This window comes from Rhinopithecus roxellana, chromosome 4, assembly GCF_007565055.1.
Source record: "Rhinopithecus roxellana isolate Shanxi Qingling chromosome 4, ASM756505v1, whole genome shotgun sequence".
Classification (NCBI taxonomy): domain Eukaryota; kingdom Metazoa; phylum Chordata; class Mammalia; order Primates; family Cercopithecidae; genus Rhinopithecus; species Rhinopithecus roxellana.
In genome coordinates, this window is record NC_044552.1 from 66244118 (window position 1) to 66262714 (window position 18597).

Sequence of the window (18597 nt, forward strand, 5' to 3'; positions counted from 1 at the left end):
GGCTATCTTTAGAGGAAGGCTTTTTAAATAAATTGAGAAAAATTAAACAGCGTCATTCCTATAAAATGCCCATTGAAAGAATTTTTTTAGATATTCACTTTTCTTTTTTATTATTTTTATTGTGTAAATTGACAGATAAAATTATATATATTTACCATGTACAACATAATGTTTTGAAATGTATACACATTGTGGAATGGCTAGCATGCCAATTAACATGTGTATAACCACATTTCCTTTCACCATGTTGAACACTGACATAATTTTTTTTTTTGTCAAACACCTCATTCTGGAGAAGGAAATGATTTTTTTAAATTAAAATAAACATACATTGGAAATAATGCTAAAATAAGCCTGAAGGAAAGGTTAGAAGTATGATGAGTCAGAAAACTGTAAAGAACCAGTTACTTAACATAAAACACTCTTAAAGATAAGCTGCAAAAAGTAAGGTCTGCTGGGTAGGAAAGTGGCGAACGCAGTGAAGCATGTCTTTAGATCATGCAGGTCTGTAAACAACGGTGAGTCTAGCAAAAGTTATTTTCTGCTTTTGGGGAGAAACTTCTGCTTATTAAAAAAATCAAAAATATTTAAACTTCTTGAGCACCAAGTTCAATTATTCTAAATCTTAAAACCACAGTTTTAATTTTGCTTTTTTGTTAGTTTTTGTACTTTGGAGTATTTGTCTACATTATCTTTTCATATTTGCCATATTTAGAGTCCAAACTAAAAGCACATTATTTTCTCTCCTCAAGTTAAATGGCTCTACCTTTCTCTTTAAAATCCATTAAGAGAGTAAAACTTCTAAAGCAAGTCAAAAAAAAAAAAAAAAAAAAAGCCCTGAAAATGTGGAGCTTTTCTGGCAGTAATGCAACTTCTGCAAGTATTGCAGACCAGATCAGGTATCAGAATTTTAAAGCTTCAGTAACAAAGCCACCCTATTGACCCTGAGGGGATTTATGAAATCACTTTCCTGATGTTTTTGAAACCAAAACACTTTCCTGGACACAGAATTCAGTCCTAAAGAAAGGGCCTCCAACCAACAGCCGTCTTGGACTGAATGAGTTAGACTCAACCTCGTGTGACGGAAAAATAGTAAACACAGCTAACATTTAAAAGGAATTGATGGCACCATGTAAATCAGAAGCCCAAGGAGGGCCTGGCTTGAGGTATGGGGTTCTCTCTCACTCTCTCAAATCCACATCCTCCGGATTAGGTTCATTTTCAGACAAGCTCCTCCAGCAACTGCATACCATACATCTTCTCAGGTGTGGGTCCTGCAGGAAAACTACTACACGCTTTCTCCATAAGTCTCAAAATAAACTCTCACTGGCTCTGGTTGGAACATGAGACCATCCTTGCCATGCACCATAGCCCCAGTCACTGAACATCTTCACGCCCTGGACTAGTAATAGAGCCCATCCCAAAGCACCTGGACTGAGAATGGGAAATGAGTGGTTCCCAGAGTGAAACCGAGGTACTATTACCAAATGAAGGTAAATATATGTGGAATCTTAAAAAAAAAATTGATGTCCAATATTTGCAAGGTATACTTCTGCCATCAGATATAATGTATTATTGCAAGTGTACCTGCTTATCTATTCTACTATCGTATTTCTAATTTCTGCAGGCCTTGAAAACATATGACACTCCTAGATACTTACCCAGGAGAAAGAAAAGCATATAAGGACTTGCACAAGAATGATTATAACAGTTTATTTGTAACATCCAAAAGTTATATGCAACTCAGTTCCCATTAATAGGTGAATGGATTAAAAAACAGATGAATGGATAAGTAATACTACTTGCCAATAAAAAGGAATTAATTCTTGTTATATGCAACAACATGGATGAATCGCAAAATAATTACACCGAGTGAAAGAAGCAGCACAAAAAAAGAGTACATACTGAATGATTCTGTTTGCATCTTCTAGGAAATGCAAACTAATCTACAAGAACAGAAAGAAAACCGAGATTGGCAATTGCCTAAGGAGCAGTGAGGGTGGGATATGAGGACAGGGAGGGGCAAAAAGGAAAGATTAAAGAGCTACACAAAGACACTTTTGGGAGCAATTGATGTCATTGTCTTGATCAGGGGTTGACTTTTTTCTGTAAAGTGCAAGATAGTAAGTAACTTAGGCTTTGCATGTGATCTGATCTCTGTTGCAATTATTGAACTCTGCCATTGCAGCATCAAAACACTCATGGGTTTTTAAATGGGTGTATCCGTGTTCCAATAAAACTATTTATAAAAACAGGCAGTGGCCCAGTTGGATCTACACACCATAGTTTGCCAATCTCTGATCTTAATTATGGTGGTGGTTTAACCGGTGTACACATGTATCAAAGCTTATCAAATTGTACACTTTAATTATGTGTTATTTAGTGTAGGTCAGTTCTACCTCAATAAAGCATTAAAAAATAAAAACAAAGCAAACACACTTGGGTTCCTCATCATGGATTGGATACAGTCTAATTTTCTTACCATGGCATACAAGTTCTTCATGTACTGGCCTCTCTTCTTCCCCAGTCAGATCCATTGCTATTCGCTGGTAGAATGTGCTTGACACACACCTCAGGTCACTCCAACTCTACACCTTTGTTGGGGTTCTCTCTGTTACCTCTCTGTCTAGAATGACCGGCTCCTACCAAGTGTCTAACTCAATCATCCTACTTGTACTTCGAGATTAAACTTGCACTTCCAGGATGCCTTCCACATCTTACTCCTGCTATTCCCTTTGCCTTATGCTCTGTGAGTTGCCTCATCTCTGTGCTCCACAATCGCCTGCGTGTTTGTATGTGCATGTGTTCGTGTACATACTATCTACAGACGTGCACAATTATAGTTCTTGATAATTTTAACTGTATTTATATAGCTAAAATTTTCTCTTTTATATTTAGAATTACTATCCAGTCTCTGCCTCTACTACTTGACTGGAATCTCCCTCTTTCTATTAGACCTATCACATGACTGACACATTACAAAAAAAAAAAAAAAAAAAAAAACTCATTGTGTGCTTGTTCCTGTAATCCCAACATTTTGGGAGGCTGAGGAGAGAGGATTGCTTGAGCCCAGGAGTTCAAGACCAGCCTGAGCAACATGTTAACACCCTATCCCTACAACAGTTTTTTTAAATTAACGGGGTATGGTAGCATGCACCTATGGTCCCGGCTACTCGGGAGGCTGAGGCAAGAGGATCTCTTGACCCCAGGAGGTTGAAGCTGTAGTGAGCCCTGTTCATACCTTTATATTCCAGCCTGGGTAACAGGGCAAGATCCTATCTAAAAAAAAAAAAAAAAAAAAAAAAAAAAACTCAACAAAGCAGCATCATTGCTATTATTACAGCTATTTAGCCCATAGGCACATCATTGACATCATTTTAAATAGTCAAGCTAATACTGGAAAAGAATTCTATATCTAATCTCAAAAAAGCTTTCTATTAATTCATGCAAATGTATTATTGGAAGCTTACCTGTATTTTACATGAGTGTCTTTTACTGACTCGGACACTCTTCTTCCTTTATCTCCTAGATACACCAAAATGAAGACTGCCACCAACATTTACATTTTCAACCTTGCTCTGGCAGATGCCTTAGTCACCAGTACCCTCCCCTTCCAGAGTGTGAATTACCTAATGGGAACATGGCCATTTGGAACCATCCTTTGCAAGATCGTGATCTCCATAGATTACTATAATATGTTCACCAGCATATTCACCCTCTGCACCATGAGTGTTGATCGATACATTGCAGTCTGCCACCCCGTCAAGGCCTTAGATTTCCGTACTCCCCGAAATGCCAAAATTATCAATGTCTGCAACTGGATCCTCTCTTCAGCCATTGGTCTTCCTGTAATGTTCATGGCTACAACAAAATACAGGCAAGGTGAGTGATGTTACCAGCCTGAGGGATGGAGGGTTCACAGCCTGATATGGTGATGTCATAAGCAAAGTAGTATTTATAGAGAGGTCCATCATCTCAGTCAAATTGTAATTTTAATTATTCTTTCTAGTAAAAAAATGCCTTTGAATACTTTAAAATTGGAATTTTCCTCATAATTGTAGGCCTATTAAACCCTTTAAAGAGAATGTAATCTATTTATTTCTGATTTCTCTGTATTTACTTCATAAAAATGCTGTGTAAATTAGGACATAGCTCTCCCAAGAGTAATTGGAGCTTAAACCCAAAGAGTATTACACTGAGCCTTGTTGAAAATTTTCAAGTGACTGACTACATGGCAAATTTATCTTTCTACACCTAATATCAGAATATTGAACAATCCATTAAAAAATGAAGTGAAAACATCCATTACCTGGAGTCTCCTAGAGACTTTGGACAATTATTACATTTTTTATATCAATGTCGACCTCATGGAGGATCTAGCTCATGTTGAGACGTTCATTTTTGTTCCCTGAATGAAACCTTAATGTGATCAAAGTGGACTGCAAATGAGAAATTTAGAAAAAAACAAAAAACATTAGAAGTAAAACTTTCTTTGAAAAGTAACAAACAACTGAGTTTCTTCCACAATTTCTTTATAGCCTTAAGTTAGCTCTGGTCAAGGCTAAAAATGAATGAGCAAAATGGCAGTATTAACACCTTATGACATAATTAAATGTTGCTGCTAATTTTTCCTTTAAATTCCTTTCTTCTAGGTTCCATCGATTGTACACTAACATTCTCTCATCCAAGCTGGTACTGGGAAAACCTGCTGAAGATCTGTGTTTTCATCTTTGCCTTCATCATGCCTGTGCTCATCATTACCGTGTGCTACGGACTGATGATCTTACGCCTCAAGAGTGTCCGCATGCTCTCTGGCTCCAAAGAAAAGGACAGGAATCTTCGAAGGATCACCAGGATGGTGCTGGTGGTGGTGGCTGTGTTCATCATCTGCTGGACTCCCATTCACATTTACGTCATCATTAAAGCCTTAGTTACAATCCCGGAAACTACGTTCCAGACTGTTTCTTGGCACTTCTGCATTGCTCTAGGTTACACAAACAGCTGCCTCAACCCAGTCCTTTATGCATTTCTGGATGAAAACTTCAAACGATGCTTCAGAGAGTTCTGTATCCCAACCTCTTCCAACATCGAGCAACAAAACTCCACTCGAATTCGTCAGAACACTAGAGACCACCCCTCCACGGCCAATACAGTGGATAGAACTAATCATCAGGTACGTAGCTTCTAGAATTAGGTGCATCCACTGGGGATGACGTAAAAAATTATAAATCTTTGTGCCAAACTAGGAGTTTAATCCATTGTAGACGAAGAGAATGGAGGGAAGAGGGGAGCAGATTGCGGTTCTAGTGTTAGAGAAGAGGTTTGTTATATAAACTGTGTTCTTTATATTTGACTGTACATATTCATTTAGGTATAAAGATACACCAATGAGAAATCCGTGAAACTATTCAAAATACCTATTTTTATGGCTTTTACTTCTATGCAAAATTTATGACTTTAGAACATTGTGGAAGTAATTCTGATCTAGAATCCTTTTCATTTTCCCCAGAATTATTATATAATTCATACATGTCACTCCAAAATCCCTCTTATTTCTCAAAAGCCAGTCTTGCTCTGGCTCTGTGATTAAAGAGAGAGGGTCAGTGCCTTGCCCACTGTGGTCATGGATGCAAGATACTCACAGAAAATTAGCATCATGGAAAAGGAGAAAAGATTAAAAGATGACCATTTCTAACTTCTCTTTAGCTATTGGTTTGCTACCTGAACTCTAGCACAAATATCAAACATATTAGACTGAATCATATATCTAACATATGAATCATATTTAACATATGAATATTAATCTAATAAATATTATTAGATTAAACAATTTTTAACAGACCTCATGATGCTTGTTGGAGATAATAAGGTGAATAGTGACTAGCTTTTGGAAGGTGTATTTCTGCACCCAGAAGAGTACAAATGGGGACCTACACAAAATATTCAACACTTACACACAATATCATAATCATATGGGAAATCAACAAGGAGGAAAGAGAAAAGGGTGTCTCCAAGTTAATACTACATGGTTAAGTCACTGGTTGGCTAACTTTGACCTCTGATCTATAAAATCAATCAAATACATGGCTTAATTTTTAATATTAATCTAAGTAAGTAAATTTTAAATAATGATGCCAGCATCCAAAAATCACAGCCTGTATAATTTTTTTAACAGTGAATTCAAATTCAAACTTCCTATGAAGTAAAGGCTGGAGTTAGAATCTTGACTAAAGTTCCTAGAGACAGGGGTCAGGACTGTGAGGACGGATGGCTCCAGAGAAATGAATAGCAAGTCAAATGGTTGAGGAGCTAGGGGAGGCCTTTGACACCACAGGGTGCAGCGGCTTCTTCCTGCTGTCTCTTGACCACACCCTGTCTCTCACTGTCCCCTCTATACCCCACTCTGCCTTCCAGCCAAGCCCAGGCTCAACCTTTCTAATTGACCAGAGGACTAATGTAATATGGCCCAGATGCATCTGTCATGGGTGACATTAATCCTCATACCCCTGGTATTCAGTGATGCTCAAAGGAACACAGGAACTCGCACCCCCTAGAGAGCATGAGGTAATGATGGCAGACCCACTTCCAGCCAAAGGGAAATTATTAACTTATTATGTGTCACTTCTAATTCCATTTCAGAAATGAATGCCAGAAAGAAATGGTTTTGACTCTGCTTCTTTTCTCTGTTTTTTTCCACATCAAGACCGCTAAACCTACTCATTGCAAAAACAGCCATTACTTTTGCACCAACCTAATGCTAAGCAGCTCTCCTATTCAGTGGCTGCTAGAGTCTTGTAAGGAACTTTAAAAGGGCAGGGATTTAAATAGATTTTCACCAACCTGAGGATAACATGTTAAAGACTGCAACTTAAAATGCCTAGTCCTCAGCTAAGGGTAAAATATTTTGCTTTGAAGTAAAATATTTCCATTGGAGCAAAATCATGGCCATTATGAAGTATTGACTCTTTCTCCTTCAGTCCCTACCTGTACCTTCCCTCTCTTGCTGGGCTCTAGAGCATGGCTGCTTAGTAGTGTACCCTGGACCACTGCAAGGACCTCTTGCCACATATGACCTCCCGGCTGTCCTTCACTCAACCTGCCTTCGTGGAAATACAGCTCCGAGCCCATCTGGTGGAGCATTTCTCCTGAGTTAAGCATGATTATTCTTCAGTTGCCCGACACTGCCCTTGACTCCCTTCCAAATTCAGCATTTTCACATCAGTATGGCTATTGTACAGCCAAATAGAAAAGAAGCTAATTGGAGGAGTTCTGTTCCAAGTAACTAAAAGGTTTGCTTTAAAAATACATCCAATTAGGCCTTATCTTCATCGCTGCCTCTATGAAGCAGCATTAGTGTAAGATAACAGCAGAAACACATTAGCCCTGGAATTGGCTGCTGTCCCAAAATGCCCAACTGAGAGAACCGGACACAGAAGAGAGGCTACCAGGAAAAGAGGGAAAGATGCTCTGACATTTTAAAAATTAAGACAAATCAAAGCTCCCTTTAGCTAATCTCCACTGATGTGTCATCATTAGAATTAAAGCAGTTACAACCAGACAACTGGAACAATACATAAGCTGCTAGTGATAGTTGCAATAATATATCAACATAATAACATGACTTGAAGGAGAAATTGGAGACTTGATGGCTGTGTCTGTAGGACATGTTGAATTAGTCGTACAAACCCAGAATGTGACAAACAGGTGTTTGGTCATCGTTTCACATCATGATCCATCATGTTGGAAAACAAAGCTAACAGGATTTGCATTTAACTTTTCAACTACTTGTCTGAAGTTTATATTGGTTGTGGATGTTTATGTTCTGCCTTATGTATTTGTACTTTCTTTGAGGAATATATTATACTCTATATGTCACATTTCAAGCACATTAGTCAACTTCATATTCTACAGATCAGAGATCAATATCAAACCTTCCCAGGGTGTCTATATTCTGCCAACTGTCCAGTGAGGCAATGTCCATACAGTGCAAAGTGGAGTGGCGATTTGGCAGTTATTAAGGTAATTTGATAAGCCAATGAAAAAATTCTGTGCCCAAAATAAGCTTGGAGTCATACTTACACAGTTAAGAGCTGCTCAGTCAGCTTTTGCTACACAACAAATCATTCCAAAATTTAGTGGCTAGAAGCAACCATTTACTTAGTTTACAATTCTGTAGAACAGCCATTGGAACGGGGCTTGGCTAGACCATTCTTCTAGTATTGACTGGGCTCGCTGAGGGCAGCTGCCAGATGGGCGGGTGGTCAGCTAGCTGATCTACGTGGCCTCAGCAAGAATGACTAGCTCCACATGGAGTCTTACCCTCTAGCATGTTACCCCAGCCTTGTTCTCACGGTGGTCACAGATTCCAAGAGAGAGAAAAGAGAGGAAAGCTTCTTTTGGCATAGAGTAGGAACTGGCATACAGTTAACTCCTTGCTTGTTATAGGTCAAATAAAGTCATCCTGCCAACCTAGATTCAAAAGGTGGGAAATTAGACTCCATCTCTTGCTGATAGGATCTGCAGTCACATTGCAAAAGGATAGGGATATAGGGAGGGAATAATTATGACCACTTTCGCTAACCATCTGTAGTAAGGACATGCTGCATGAGACAGGGAAGCCATTACTTCCTGAGGACAGGAGCCATGTCTGTCTTGCTCTCCCAGGCCATAGTCTAGCACATTAAAAAGAAAGTACTTCTGGCGGGGCACAGTAGCTCATGCCTGTAATCCCAGCACTTTGGGAGGCAAGGCTGTTGGATCACCTGGGGTCAGGAGTTTGAGACCAGCCTGGCCAACATGATGAAACCCCGACGATACTAAAAATATGAAATTAGCCAGGTGTGGTGGCACATACCTGTAATCCCAGTTACTTGGGAGGCTGAGACAGGTGAGTCACTTGAACCCAAGAGGCAGAGGTTGTAGTGAACCCAGATCGTGCCATTGCACTCCAGCCTGGGCAACAAGAGCGAAACTCCATCTCAAAAAAAAAAAAAAAAAAAGGAAAAGAAAGAAAGAAAGTAATTCCAAAACATCCAAAGCACTGGACAGATTCATGTCTGTTGAATGGATAATGAGAGGGCTGAGGATAATTTCAGGAGATGTGGCAGGCATGACCGCTTTCTCATGCAACCGACCAACAACCTAAATGACTGTGTAACCCTCTGACATCATTTCCGGCTTACAGTCAGTAATGGGAAAATATTCAAAATAGGCCTTCTTCCTTTTCTCCTCCTCAGCCTTTATTACTCCGATCCAATGTTATTTATACTTTTCAGAAAATAGGATTCATGGTTGTTTTCTAATTTTATTTCTAACGAGTGCTTTTGATGAGGAGACCAAGCGATTGATTCAGTGCCCTAAAGAGGTCTTTCCCTAGCTGAATATGAAAAAACAAAAACGATGGTCTCATGTTTTTTTGTGCATGCCTGGGCTCCACCTACTGCTCCAGCTGTAGCCTTTGTGCCTGATTTATGTTCAGCTTGCTGTCTTTATGACTTTTAGATCTTTATTAGGTAGACTCAGGCATAGGCATTCATTTTCCATCTGCTCTCAGTGCAATTTAATTTCCCCACACGTGCCCTACACTGCTGTTGTCCTGTTGAACTCCACTTTGCTTTCAAACACTTCCCCCGTTTATTTCGATCACTTCGGGTTCAACTCAAACCTGAACTGCTGGCCACGGCTAACCTGCCTTGCCTACTTGGTTCCCACCTGAATCATATTGTCTAATGCATTTTCTTTCTGTTGTTGTTTTTGTTTATTATTTTGAGATGGAGTTACTCTGTCGCCCAGGTTGGGGTGCAGTGGTGCGATCTTGGCTCACTGCAACCTCTTCCTCCTGGTTCAAATGATTCTCCTGCCTCAGCCTCCTCAGTAGCTGGGATTACAGGCATGCGTCACCACAATCAGCTAATTTTTATATGTTTTTTAGTGGAGATGGGGTTTCACCTTGTTGGTCAGGCTGGTCTCAAACTCTTGACCCCAACTGATCAGCCCACCTCAGCTTCCCAAAGTGCTGAGATTCCAGACGTGAGCCCCCATGGCTGGCCTCTAATGCATTTTATATCTTGACACATAGGTGATTATTGAAAACGTTTAGCATTATATGGGGGAAAAAGCAACACTGTTAGATCAGTTGAATTATCACTAAAACGGTGTAGTTTGGTGCAAAAGTAATTGTGATTTTTGCCATTACTTTCAATGGCAAAAGCCACAATTATTTTTGCACCAAGCTAGTACTAACAACAACCATGATAATAATGCTGCCTTGCATTTATATAGCAATGTACAGATTCAAAAGTGCTTTTATGGGCATTATCACATCTGCTTCCTGTAACAACTCTGATGGGTAAATGTGAGAAAATAAATGCTCAGGGAAGTTAAATCACTATATAAGATCAAACAGCCGGGAAGAGGTAGAATCCAGACAAGCACCCAGGGCTTCGAATGTTACTCCACAGCTTTTCTCTGCTTCCCCACGCAATGCCACTTTGAACTCAATTATTATCACGTGGTCTCAGCCAGATTCTCAAAATTTACTATGAGCTCCAGAAAATGTAAGTTCTTAAGAACTGCTCTGATAAATTACGGTTTGTTATGTGAGGGTCCAAGAATCCACCTTTCAAATAAAACAACAAACTGAAATCTCTTATTTAAACTGTACCTTCATCTCCAAAGTAGCAAATTTACTGTTTTGTCTAACTTGCCTAACCATTTCAGTTAAGCTGATCAACATGAATGTTTTCACCAAATGAGTTACGTGTTTTGTGAAATAATGTAATTATCCTTGGAAAAAGGCTTAATATTCTGACATATCTACCTATGGGTCTTACAGGAAAAAGTAACATAATAGTGATAAAGTGAACATCATGGCATGTCCCGCTAATGTCCTTTCCATTAATATGACAAGTCCAGTCCTAAACTCTCTAATTACTGTTATTAAAGCACTTTCTTGACATTTTAATCAAAATAGCAGGTCAAGAAGTTAGGAGATGCTCTGTATTTGGTTTAACTGTGAACTGTATTATCTCCAGCTAAACTAAAAGCAGAAGCCTAATTTTAAAATAAACTACATCACTCTCAAATGTTGATCTCAGTTTTTATTTTTTTTACAAGACATCTGTGGAGAGTTCATTTGGGAAAGAAATGGTTTCAATTCAATGGGGAAAAAAAAACTCAAATGAGAATAGCTCACAATATTACAGCAGTGGACAACATTAATGTATATTTTGGGAATGAAATCAAAATGGTTATTCTTTCAGTTCTATGGTCTAAAAAGAAAATGGTTCCAGGTGTGTGGGGGTGTGTGTGTGTGTGTGTGTGTGTGTGTGTGCATGATATAGGTGTGTCTCTTTTTGCATGTATGGAATTAGAGTAAATGTAGGTTTAAAATTAATATTTCATACATAGTAGAAGAAATTAGTATGTGTTTCTATAAATTATTGTGATATGTGAGAGAAAATGTTGTTTAGTTAAAAATGTGTTTATCCCTAGAAAAATTTGGCTTTTAGACTATTCATAATAACATATATTGATCATTTTGTGTCTGGGATGGGATATCTTATTTAATCATATTAGATATGGATTGTAACCTCTACTCTATAGTTGAGGAAACTGATGTTTAAGGAAGTAACTTGCCCAAGGTCATAATTAAAAAGTAGTGGCTGGGGGTCGGGTGCAGTGGCTCATGCCTGTTATCCTAGCACTTTGGGAGGCCAAGGCAGGAGGACTGCTTGAGGCCAGAAGTTCAAGACCAACCTGGCCAACATAGTGAGACCTTGTCTCTACTAAATTTATAAAAATTTTTTTAATTAAAAAAAAATTTTTAAAGTTAGTGGCTAAGTGTTGACTCCAGTTAAATTCCATCTTATAACCCAGGCTTTTAATCAATATGTCCTGATATACTCCAGTCTGGCCAACATGGTGTGTCTCTTTTTGCATGTATGGAATTAGAGTAAATGTAGCGTGGTCTCAGACCTCTGAAAAATTTAGGGAAATTTAGTTTTAAAGATTGGATTAACTAAAATGGTGCAGTATCTTCTTGTGCTCACTGTTCCAACTAATGCAACTAACTGAAAAACAGAGCAATATATTTTTCCTTTAAAACCTAACAAAATGAGATGTCATCTTATTTGGTTAAACTTAAGTGGTGAATTGCTATTTTATAGCCTTTTTTTGTAAAAATATTCTCACTGAGATTAAGTGTTTTGGAACATGTCAATCTTTATTTTCTACCTCATGTAGTTTGGGATGCCAGATATGAAAGGTGCATATTTTTCTCTTTTAACTTTCAACAACACCACATTTATTTTTCCTTCTACCTCTATGATTTTGAAATGCAGTTTCACAATATTTATTTTTGCTTTTGCGTTTTTCTCCTTCACACTAAAGGAAAGGATGTTTGAATGTATACGACCTATCACAAACCAGCTGTTAATTTTTGGATGTCATTCTGATCACTTTATCTTTTGGCAGGTTGCAAACAAATATTTGTAAATTGCTAAAATTTGACAAAAATGGCAAAATTAATTTGGAGAGGACATTATGAGAAATAGAAATTTCTGTGGGGTGTAGAATAAAATTTGTTTTTTGATAATTTTCCTTTTCTAATTATTATTTCCCTGGAAATCAAGAATCTAGAGCCACAATGTCATCAGTCTTCTCCCTTCACACTCAGAATTTGTTTCCTTTTAGACTACAGTTTCTGAGTTTGACATGAATAGGAACTTTTTATGATTAAAAAAAAAAATTAGAGCCAGGCCAGGCTTGGTGGCTCTCGTCTGTAATTTCAGCATTTTGGGAGGCCAAGGCCAGTCAATTACTTGAGCCCAGGAGTTCAAGACCAGTCTGGGAAACCTGATGAAAGTTGATCTCTGCAAAAAATTTTTTAAAAAATAGCCAGCTGTAGTGGCATGCACCTGTAGTTCTAGCGCACCGGTAGTTCTAGCTACTCAGGAGGCTGCTGCTCCCTGCAGCCTCTACTTCCTGGGCTCCAGTGATCCTCCCGCCTCAGCCTCCTGAGTAGCTATGACTATGGGCACATGCCACCACACCAGGCTAGTTTTTGTACTTTTTGTAGAGACATGGTTTTGCCGTGTTGCCAGCCTGGTCTTAAACTCCTGGGCTGAAGTGATCCACCTGCCTCAGCCTCCCAAAGCCCTAGGATAGCCAAATCCTAAAAATTTAAATGGCTCCAGTATTTACCCAGATCATACTACCGATCAGCTGAATGTTCTTGGGCAAGTTTCTAACTCTCTTTGCTTGCATTTCCTCATCAATAAGAAAGGCAATCACTGTAGTAACTACCACTTAGCTTTGATGTAAGCATGATGTATGATTATCCATCCAAAGTGTCAGGCAAGTGGCTAATATTATTACTCTAAGCCATCCAATGAGACTTTACTATTTTCATCTTCTTCCTTTCCTTTTCCCCCAAAACTGAATTTCATCTCTTGTAAATAACATTTAAAAGGACTGAAATAATGTACCAAAAGAGCTCATAAAGTGGACTAACCCAAGCCTTCTCAACCTTGGCACTAGTGACATTGTAGGCACTGTAAGATGTTCAGCAGCGGCCGGGCGCGGTGGCTCAAGCCTGTAATCCCAGCACTTTGGGAGGCCGAGACGGGCGGATCACGAGGTCAGGAGATCGAGACCATCCTGGCTAACACGGTGAAACCCCGTCTCTACTAAAAAATACAAAAAAATTAGCCGGGCAAGGTGGTGGGCGCCTGTAGTCCCAGCTACTCGGGAGGCTGAGGCAGGAGAATGGCGTGAACCCGGGAGGCGGAGCTTGCAGTGAGCTGAGATCTGGCCACTGCACTCCAGCCTGGGCGGCAGAGCGAGACTCCGTCTCAAAAAAAAAAAAAAAAAAAAAAAAAAAAAAAAAAAAAAAAAAAAAGTTCAGCAGCATCCCTTGTCTCAACACACTAAATGCCAGTAGCACCCACCCATCTCCCATTGTGACACCAAATGCCTCCAGTTATTGCCAAATGTCTCCTGGAGTGGAGGAGGCAGCAGAAGTCAGTCAAGAACCACTGATCTAACCTGTTTAATTTTTTTCAAAAGCTGGAGAAACATTAAGGTCCAAATTAGTTGTGATGTTTTTAAAGCAATGCTTGAGAAAAATTGGAACCAAACCCCAGGTGTCCTGACTTTAGTCTGATCCTCCCCTGAAACATCACACTGATTTCTCTAAGGAACGCTTTCTTCTATACCACTAACCAGTTGAAAAAAAAAAAAAATGACTCCATATTCATGGAAGACAAGGCAAAGGCACAATTCTTCAACCCTTATATTACTTCAAGCTTCTTTTAGAAAATAAAATGACCTTCAGCTTGAGACACTATTAAGAAAAAAATTAAAGGCCAATAAAGATGAAGATATTGTTAGAGAACCCCAGGAGGCTCCGAATGAGGTCAAATCTCATGGCAGTATTAAAACATTAAGAGGAGTTGTAGACAAACTACAATGAAACACAAATCATAATCTCCAAAGCAAACAAGAACGGAAGGACTCCTGGAAAACGAGGGTAAAGAAATAGTCTTGAGTTTAATGGGAATATTATAGCAACTGAAAACCACAGAATATTTAGCTTTGTACAAATTGTTTTTAGAACCTGTATTAAACCATTAAAATGTATTTTGAAAGTACTTAGAAAGAAAGCAAGTAACCTCTAAGAGGCAAGTTATTAGTTATGGCAAAATAAATTTTATTTTCTTAGAAAATTACTGGACCAGGAAATTAGGCAAACCCTATGCCAATTGTGTTTCTAACAATAGATTTGACAAGCTCTTACTAATCTCTGTAATACTATCCTATGTTTAATTATGATCTAGATAATGGTACAATGAGGTAGGTTTATAAACTTTTTTTTTTTTCAAAGTGAAAGCAAGTTTGTTAAGAAAGTAAAGAAATAAAAGAATACCTACTCCATAGACAGAGCAGCCCTGAGGACTGCTGGTGGCCAATTTTTATGGTTATTTCTTGATGATATGCTCAACAAGGGATGGATTATTCATGCCTCCCCTTTTTAGACCATATAGGGTAACTTCCTGATGTTTCCACAGCGTTTGTAAATTGTCATGGTGCTGGTGGGAGTGTAGCAGTGAGGACGACCAGAGGTCACTCTTGCTGCCATTTTGGTTTTGATGGGTTTTGGCCAGCTCCTTTACTGCAACCTGTTTTATCAGCAAGGTCTTTATGACCTGTATTTTGTGCTGAACTCTTATCTCAGCCTGTGACTTAGAATGCCTTCACTGTCTGGGAATGCAGCCCAGTAGGTTTCTGCCTCATTTTACTCAGCTCCTATTCAAGATGGAGTTGCTCTGGTTCATATGCCTCTGACATTTCCCCCCTGCCTTTTATAAGAGAACCCTTAATCCTAAGAGTTGCAGAGAGATGAAAATTCATCTTCTGTAACTTCTTCAGGCTGAATAGGGGCAATAATATTCCTGCCTAGCTATTAGGGGCTCTTGTGTTCAGGGTAGAGAGAAGTTCAGTCAGAAAGCATCAGTATGGCGAGGGCCATTCATGAATCTTGAGTTTCAACAAGAGATGATATCTGGAAGATTAGTAAGTGTTTAGTTTAAGAAAACATTCAGTCAGCTTGTCCTGTATTCCTACACAAAGAGTATAACAGGAATATATTCCACAAGAATAAAGCAAAATATGTAAAGTTATTCCAAGTAAACTAAATTAGAAGGCTTTTCATGAACTGGACAGCTGTTGGAACTAAGCTGATAAGGGGTTGTTAGTTGTTTGTAATGTGCCCAGAATTAGAATACTGATTTAGATTTTTACATTACCTGTCCCTCTTGTTTCTTCTAAGCAGCAGTCAGATATTACTGGTTGGTTTACAGGAATAAGCAGGGTTAGCCTAAATTGCAGAAACAAACTTAAAAACAACTAATGAGACTAGAATTTAATAACAAGTGTACAATAGTTTTTGAAACATAATATTTCTCTCTCTAGTGTCCCATTTTTACTAAAGACAAATCATGGTAAGACTGATTTGTTTTATTATACATGGCCTGATTATTTGTATAAAGTGCAGCAAGAATAATTATTTTTCACATAAGCTCTTTTTAAATTGGCTTTGATGGAACTCTATTCCATAGAAGGAATTTCAGATAAGACTTTTTAGCTGAGCTGAGCCATGGGTTTGTACCCTCAAATACCTATGAGCTAGGTCAATTTCCTTCCTCTTGAAGTCCCAAGTTAACCTCAGGCTTCTGGACCTGACAGAAAGTGATGTTCTTTACTTAACATAGGTCAGAAACCCTGAACAGGGACTGTGTAGGCAAAGTATGAGGCCAGTTCCCCAAGGGGCTTTTATTGGCTTTACAAGTCAAGTTTAATTCCTTAAAAGAAAACACACCATTCCAGTCAAAGCCTTGGCAAGATAACCAATTTCTCCAATTGTGTCCTGTTACAAAAGACAACAGATTTTTATTGCACCTGTGCAAATAACTATACTGTCACGCGTTAAGAATACTCACAACTAGTTTCCAAATTCTGTAGAAATCAGGTAGAGAGAAATAAATATGCTCCAAATTTTGTTTATAGGAGTACAGTCAACTGTTAAAAGCTGTAAATAGCTTAAAAGAAAAGTTTTCTTGACTCTGAAAAACAAAACAAAGAATCAGCAATGTTCTAAGCAAAGTTTAAAAGATTACTTTAGTTTTCTCTTGGTTTACTGAATTTAGTTAACTCCTGTTTTGCTTGATATTCATGAACATTCCAGCTCTTCATTAAAGTTCTGAAAGTTGTTTCCTCTATTCTAATGTTACAATTTCCAAAGTTATCAGAAACCTACATTTAAGAACACCTGTTAGAGTTTTATAGCTGATTATAAATTACCTTCTAAAGAGGATTAAAACAAGACAACAATTTTCTGTGGATGATAAAAAGTTTTAGGACAGCCACTATTAAAGCCACAATTGATAAGGAAATTTGCTTACTTCTGTGGCACACAAAATTTTACACAACAGTTATAATTATTAATAACATACACTAAGTCATATTAGAATTATAGGAGTTTCCCATAACTTTGGAACATATACCAGTAACACATTTATGCAAATATAGTCTAAAGCAAGCAAAACACCATTTCACATTTGATAATGCTTCCTCTATGATTTTTATGCCAAATAAGCCAAATTTCATCTTTACATTAATGTACGATTAATGCTAAACCTAATTTTTAATAAAATCTTATAGACATATTTACCCAATTTTAATGTTTAACCATAAGGTAAGATCCTTATAAACCTTTTGTAACCCTTTACATTTTTTTTATGTAAGAGCAGATCAGTGCTCTAAGAAAAACCTATTGTGCTTTTATTCCAATGTTGAATTTATGGAAAAACTGAATAATACTCCTTTTTAGGCAATATGTTCACATACAGAATCTTTTACAATTAATCCTTATAAACCTTCCAGAACTTGCTTAAATCTTTAGTTGTTTTCTTACTTAAAATAATCCTTTAACATTTTAAGCAGAAAATATTCACATTCTTATGACTTCTTATAATTTTTCAGCAAAAACACATTTTACTTTCTTTACACACCTTGCATGTAAAATTGTTTCTTTAGTAGTTTTAATTACATGTTATAATGTTAACTCTTAGCAACTTCTATTCTGATGAAGACCTTGGTAAATTTGAGATTTTCATTGTGTACTAAGTGTGAAGCCTAGTCCAGAACACACCAGGCAGAAGTGCAGAAAACAGCTGGCTCTCCAGCATAGTTAAGGGCATGACTAACTCCACATGTCCCCAGACCTTACCTAGCAGTAAAGCAGGCAAGTTGTACAGTAAGAGTCATAGTGGCATTTTATGAAGCATTTAGGAGCCCTAACAACCTTTGAATTGTACAACATTTCTTGCATAAATTCCTTTTCACAAATCCTTTCACAACTTACACAGAACATCTGAGACATTTGTGGACTTTCTAACTTGCCCTTAACATCTCTTCTTTTAAACAACCATTTATTTTACTTTAAGACAAGAATTTACCACACAGGATCCTTTTTTATATAAAATCTCTTTCTTTATAATCTTCTTTGTATAGCTAGGGGGCATGGCAAATTCCACATGTCCGCAGGTCTTATCTAGAATTTAATGCCTTTAAAGTAGGTAAATTGAACAATTTTCAAAAGTCAAAGAAACAGCTTGACCTTAAAGCATTTAGCAAATCTGAAATCTGACCTTAATTTGACCAAACGTCTACATTTTTAAGACATTTTATTTTACCAATCATCTTTAAAACTGTCTTTATTTCCAAAATATTAGTAAAGTCACGTGAACGAAAAGGCATTAAAGTTTCTATTTTTCTGCTGAAATATTTTATTTAAATGCTTATTTTTCTAAGCCAATTAATTAGAGCCCTTTTATATATAAACATACAACACATATAAATATACAGACAGAAGACTCAGCACTTGTAATATTTTCATTTGCCAGTTTCTTAATTGGATGACTCGCTTCAGGGTGGAGCCCTTGGAAGAACAGGGCCAGGAAAAGGATCTCTGGAGCCTCCTGTTTTTCCCAAGGAGTCCAGACAGAGTTTGAATGTCCACTTTTAATTAAACTGATT

General features: G+C 37.8%; 1 protein-coding gene across 10 annotated transcripts in view; it reads left to right on the forward strand.

Moving 5' to 3' along the window:
* OPRM1 (opioid receptor mu 1) overlaps positions 1 to 18597 on the forward strand; it is a 127030-nt gene that overhangs the window by 98386 nt on the left and 10047 nt on the right. For 5 of the 10 annotated variants that reach the window (XM_010357559.1, XM_010357557.1, XM_010357556.2 and 2 more), the window contains exons 2-3: positions 3530 to 3882; positions 4653 to 5173. In XM_010357559.1, the coding sequence (XP_010355861.1) occupies positions 3540 to 3882; positions 4653 to 5173 (864 nt within the window). In that variant the 5' untranslated portion in view covers positions 3530 to 3539. Of the gene's footprint in view, positions 1 to 198; positions 1494 to 3529; positions 3883 to 4652; positions 5174 to 5509; positions 5659 to 6977; positions 7229 to 7911; positions 8020 to 18597 lie in introns of those variants that run through there. The other 5 variants (XM_010357555.2, XM_030928340.1, XM_030928341.1 and 2 more) reach the window with 5 other exon arrangements.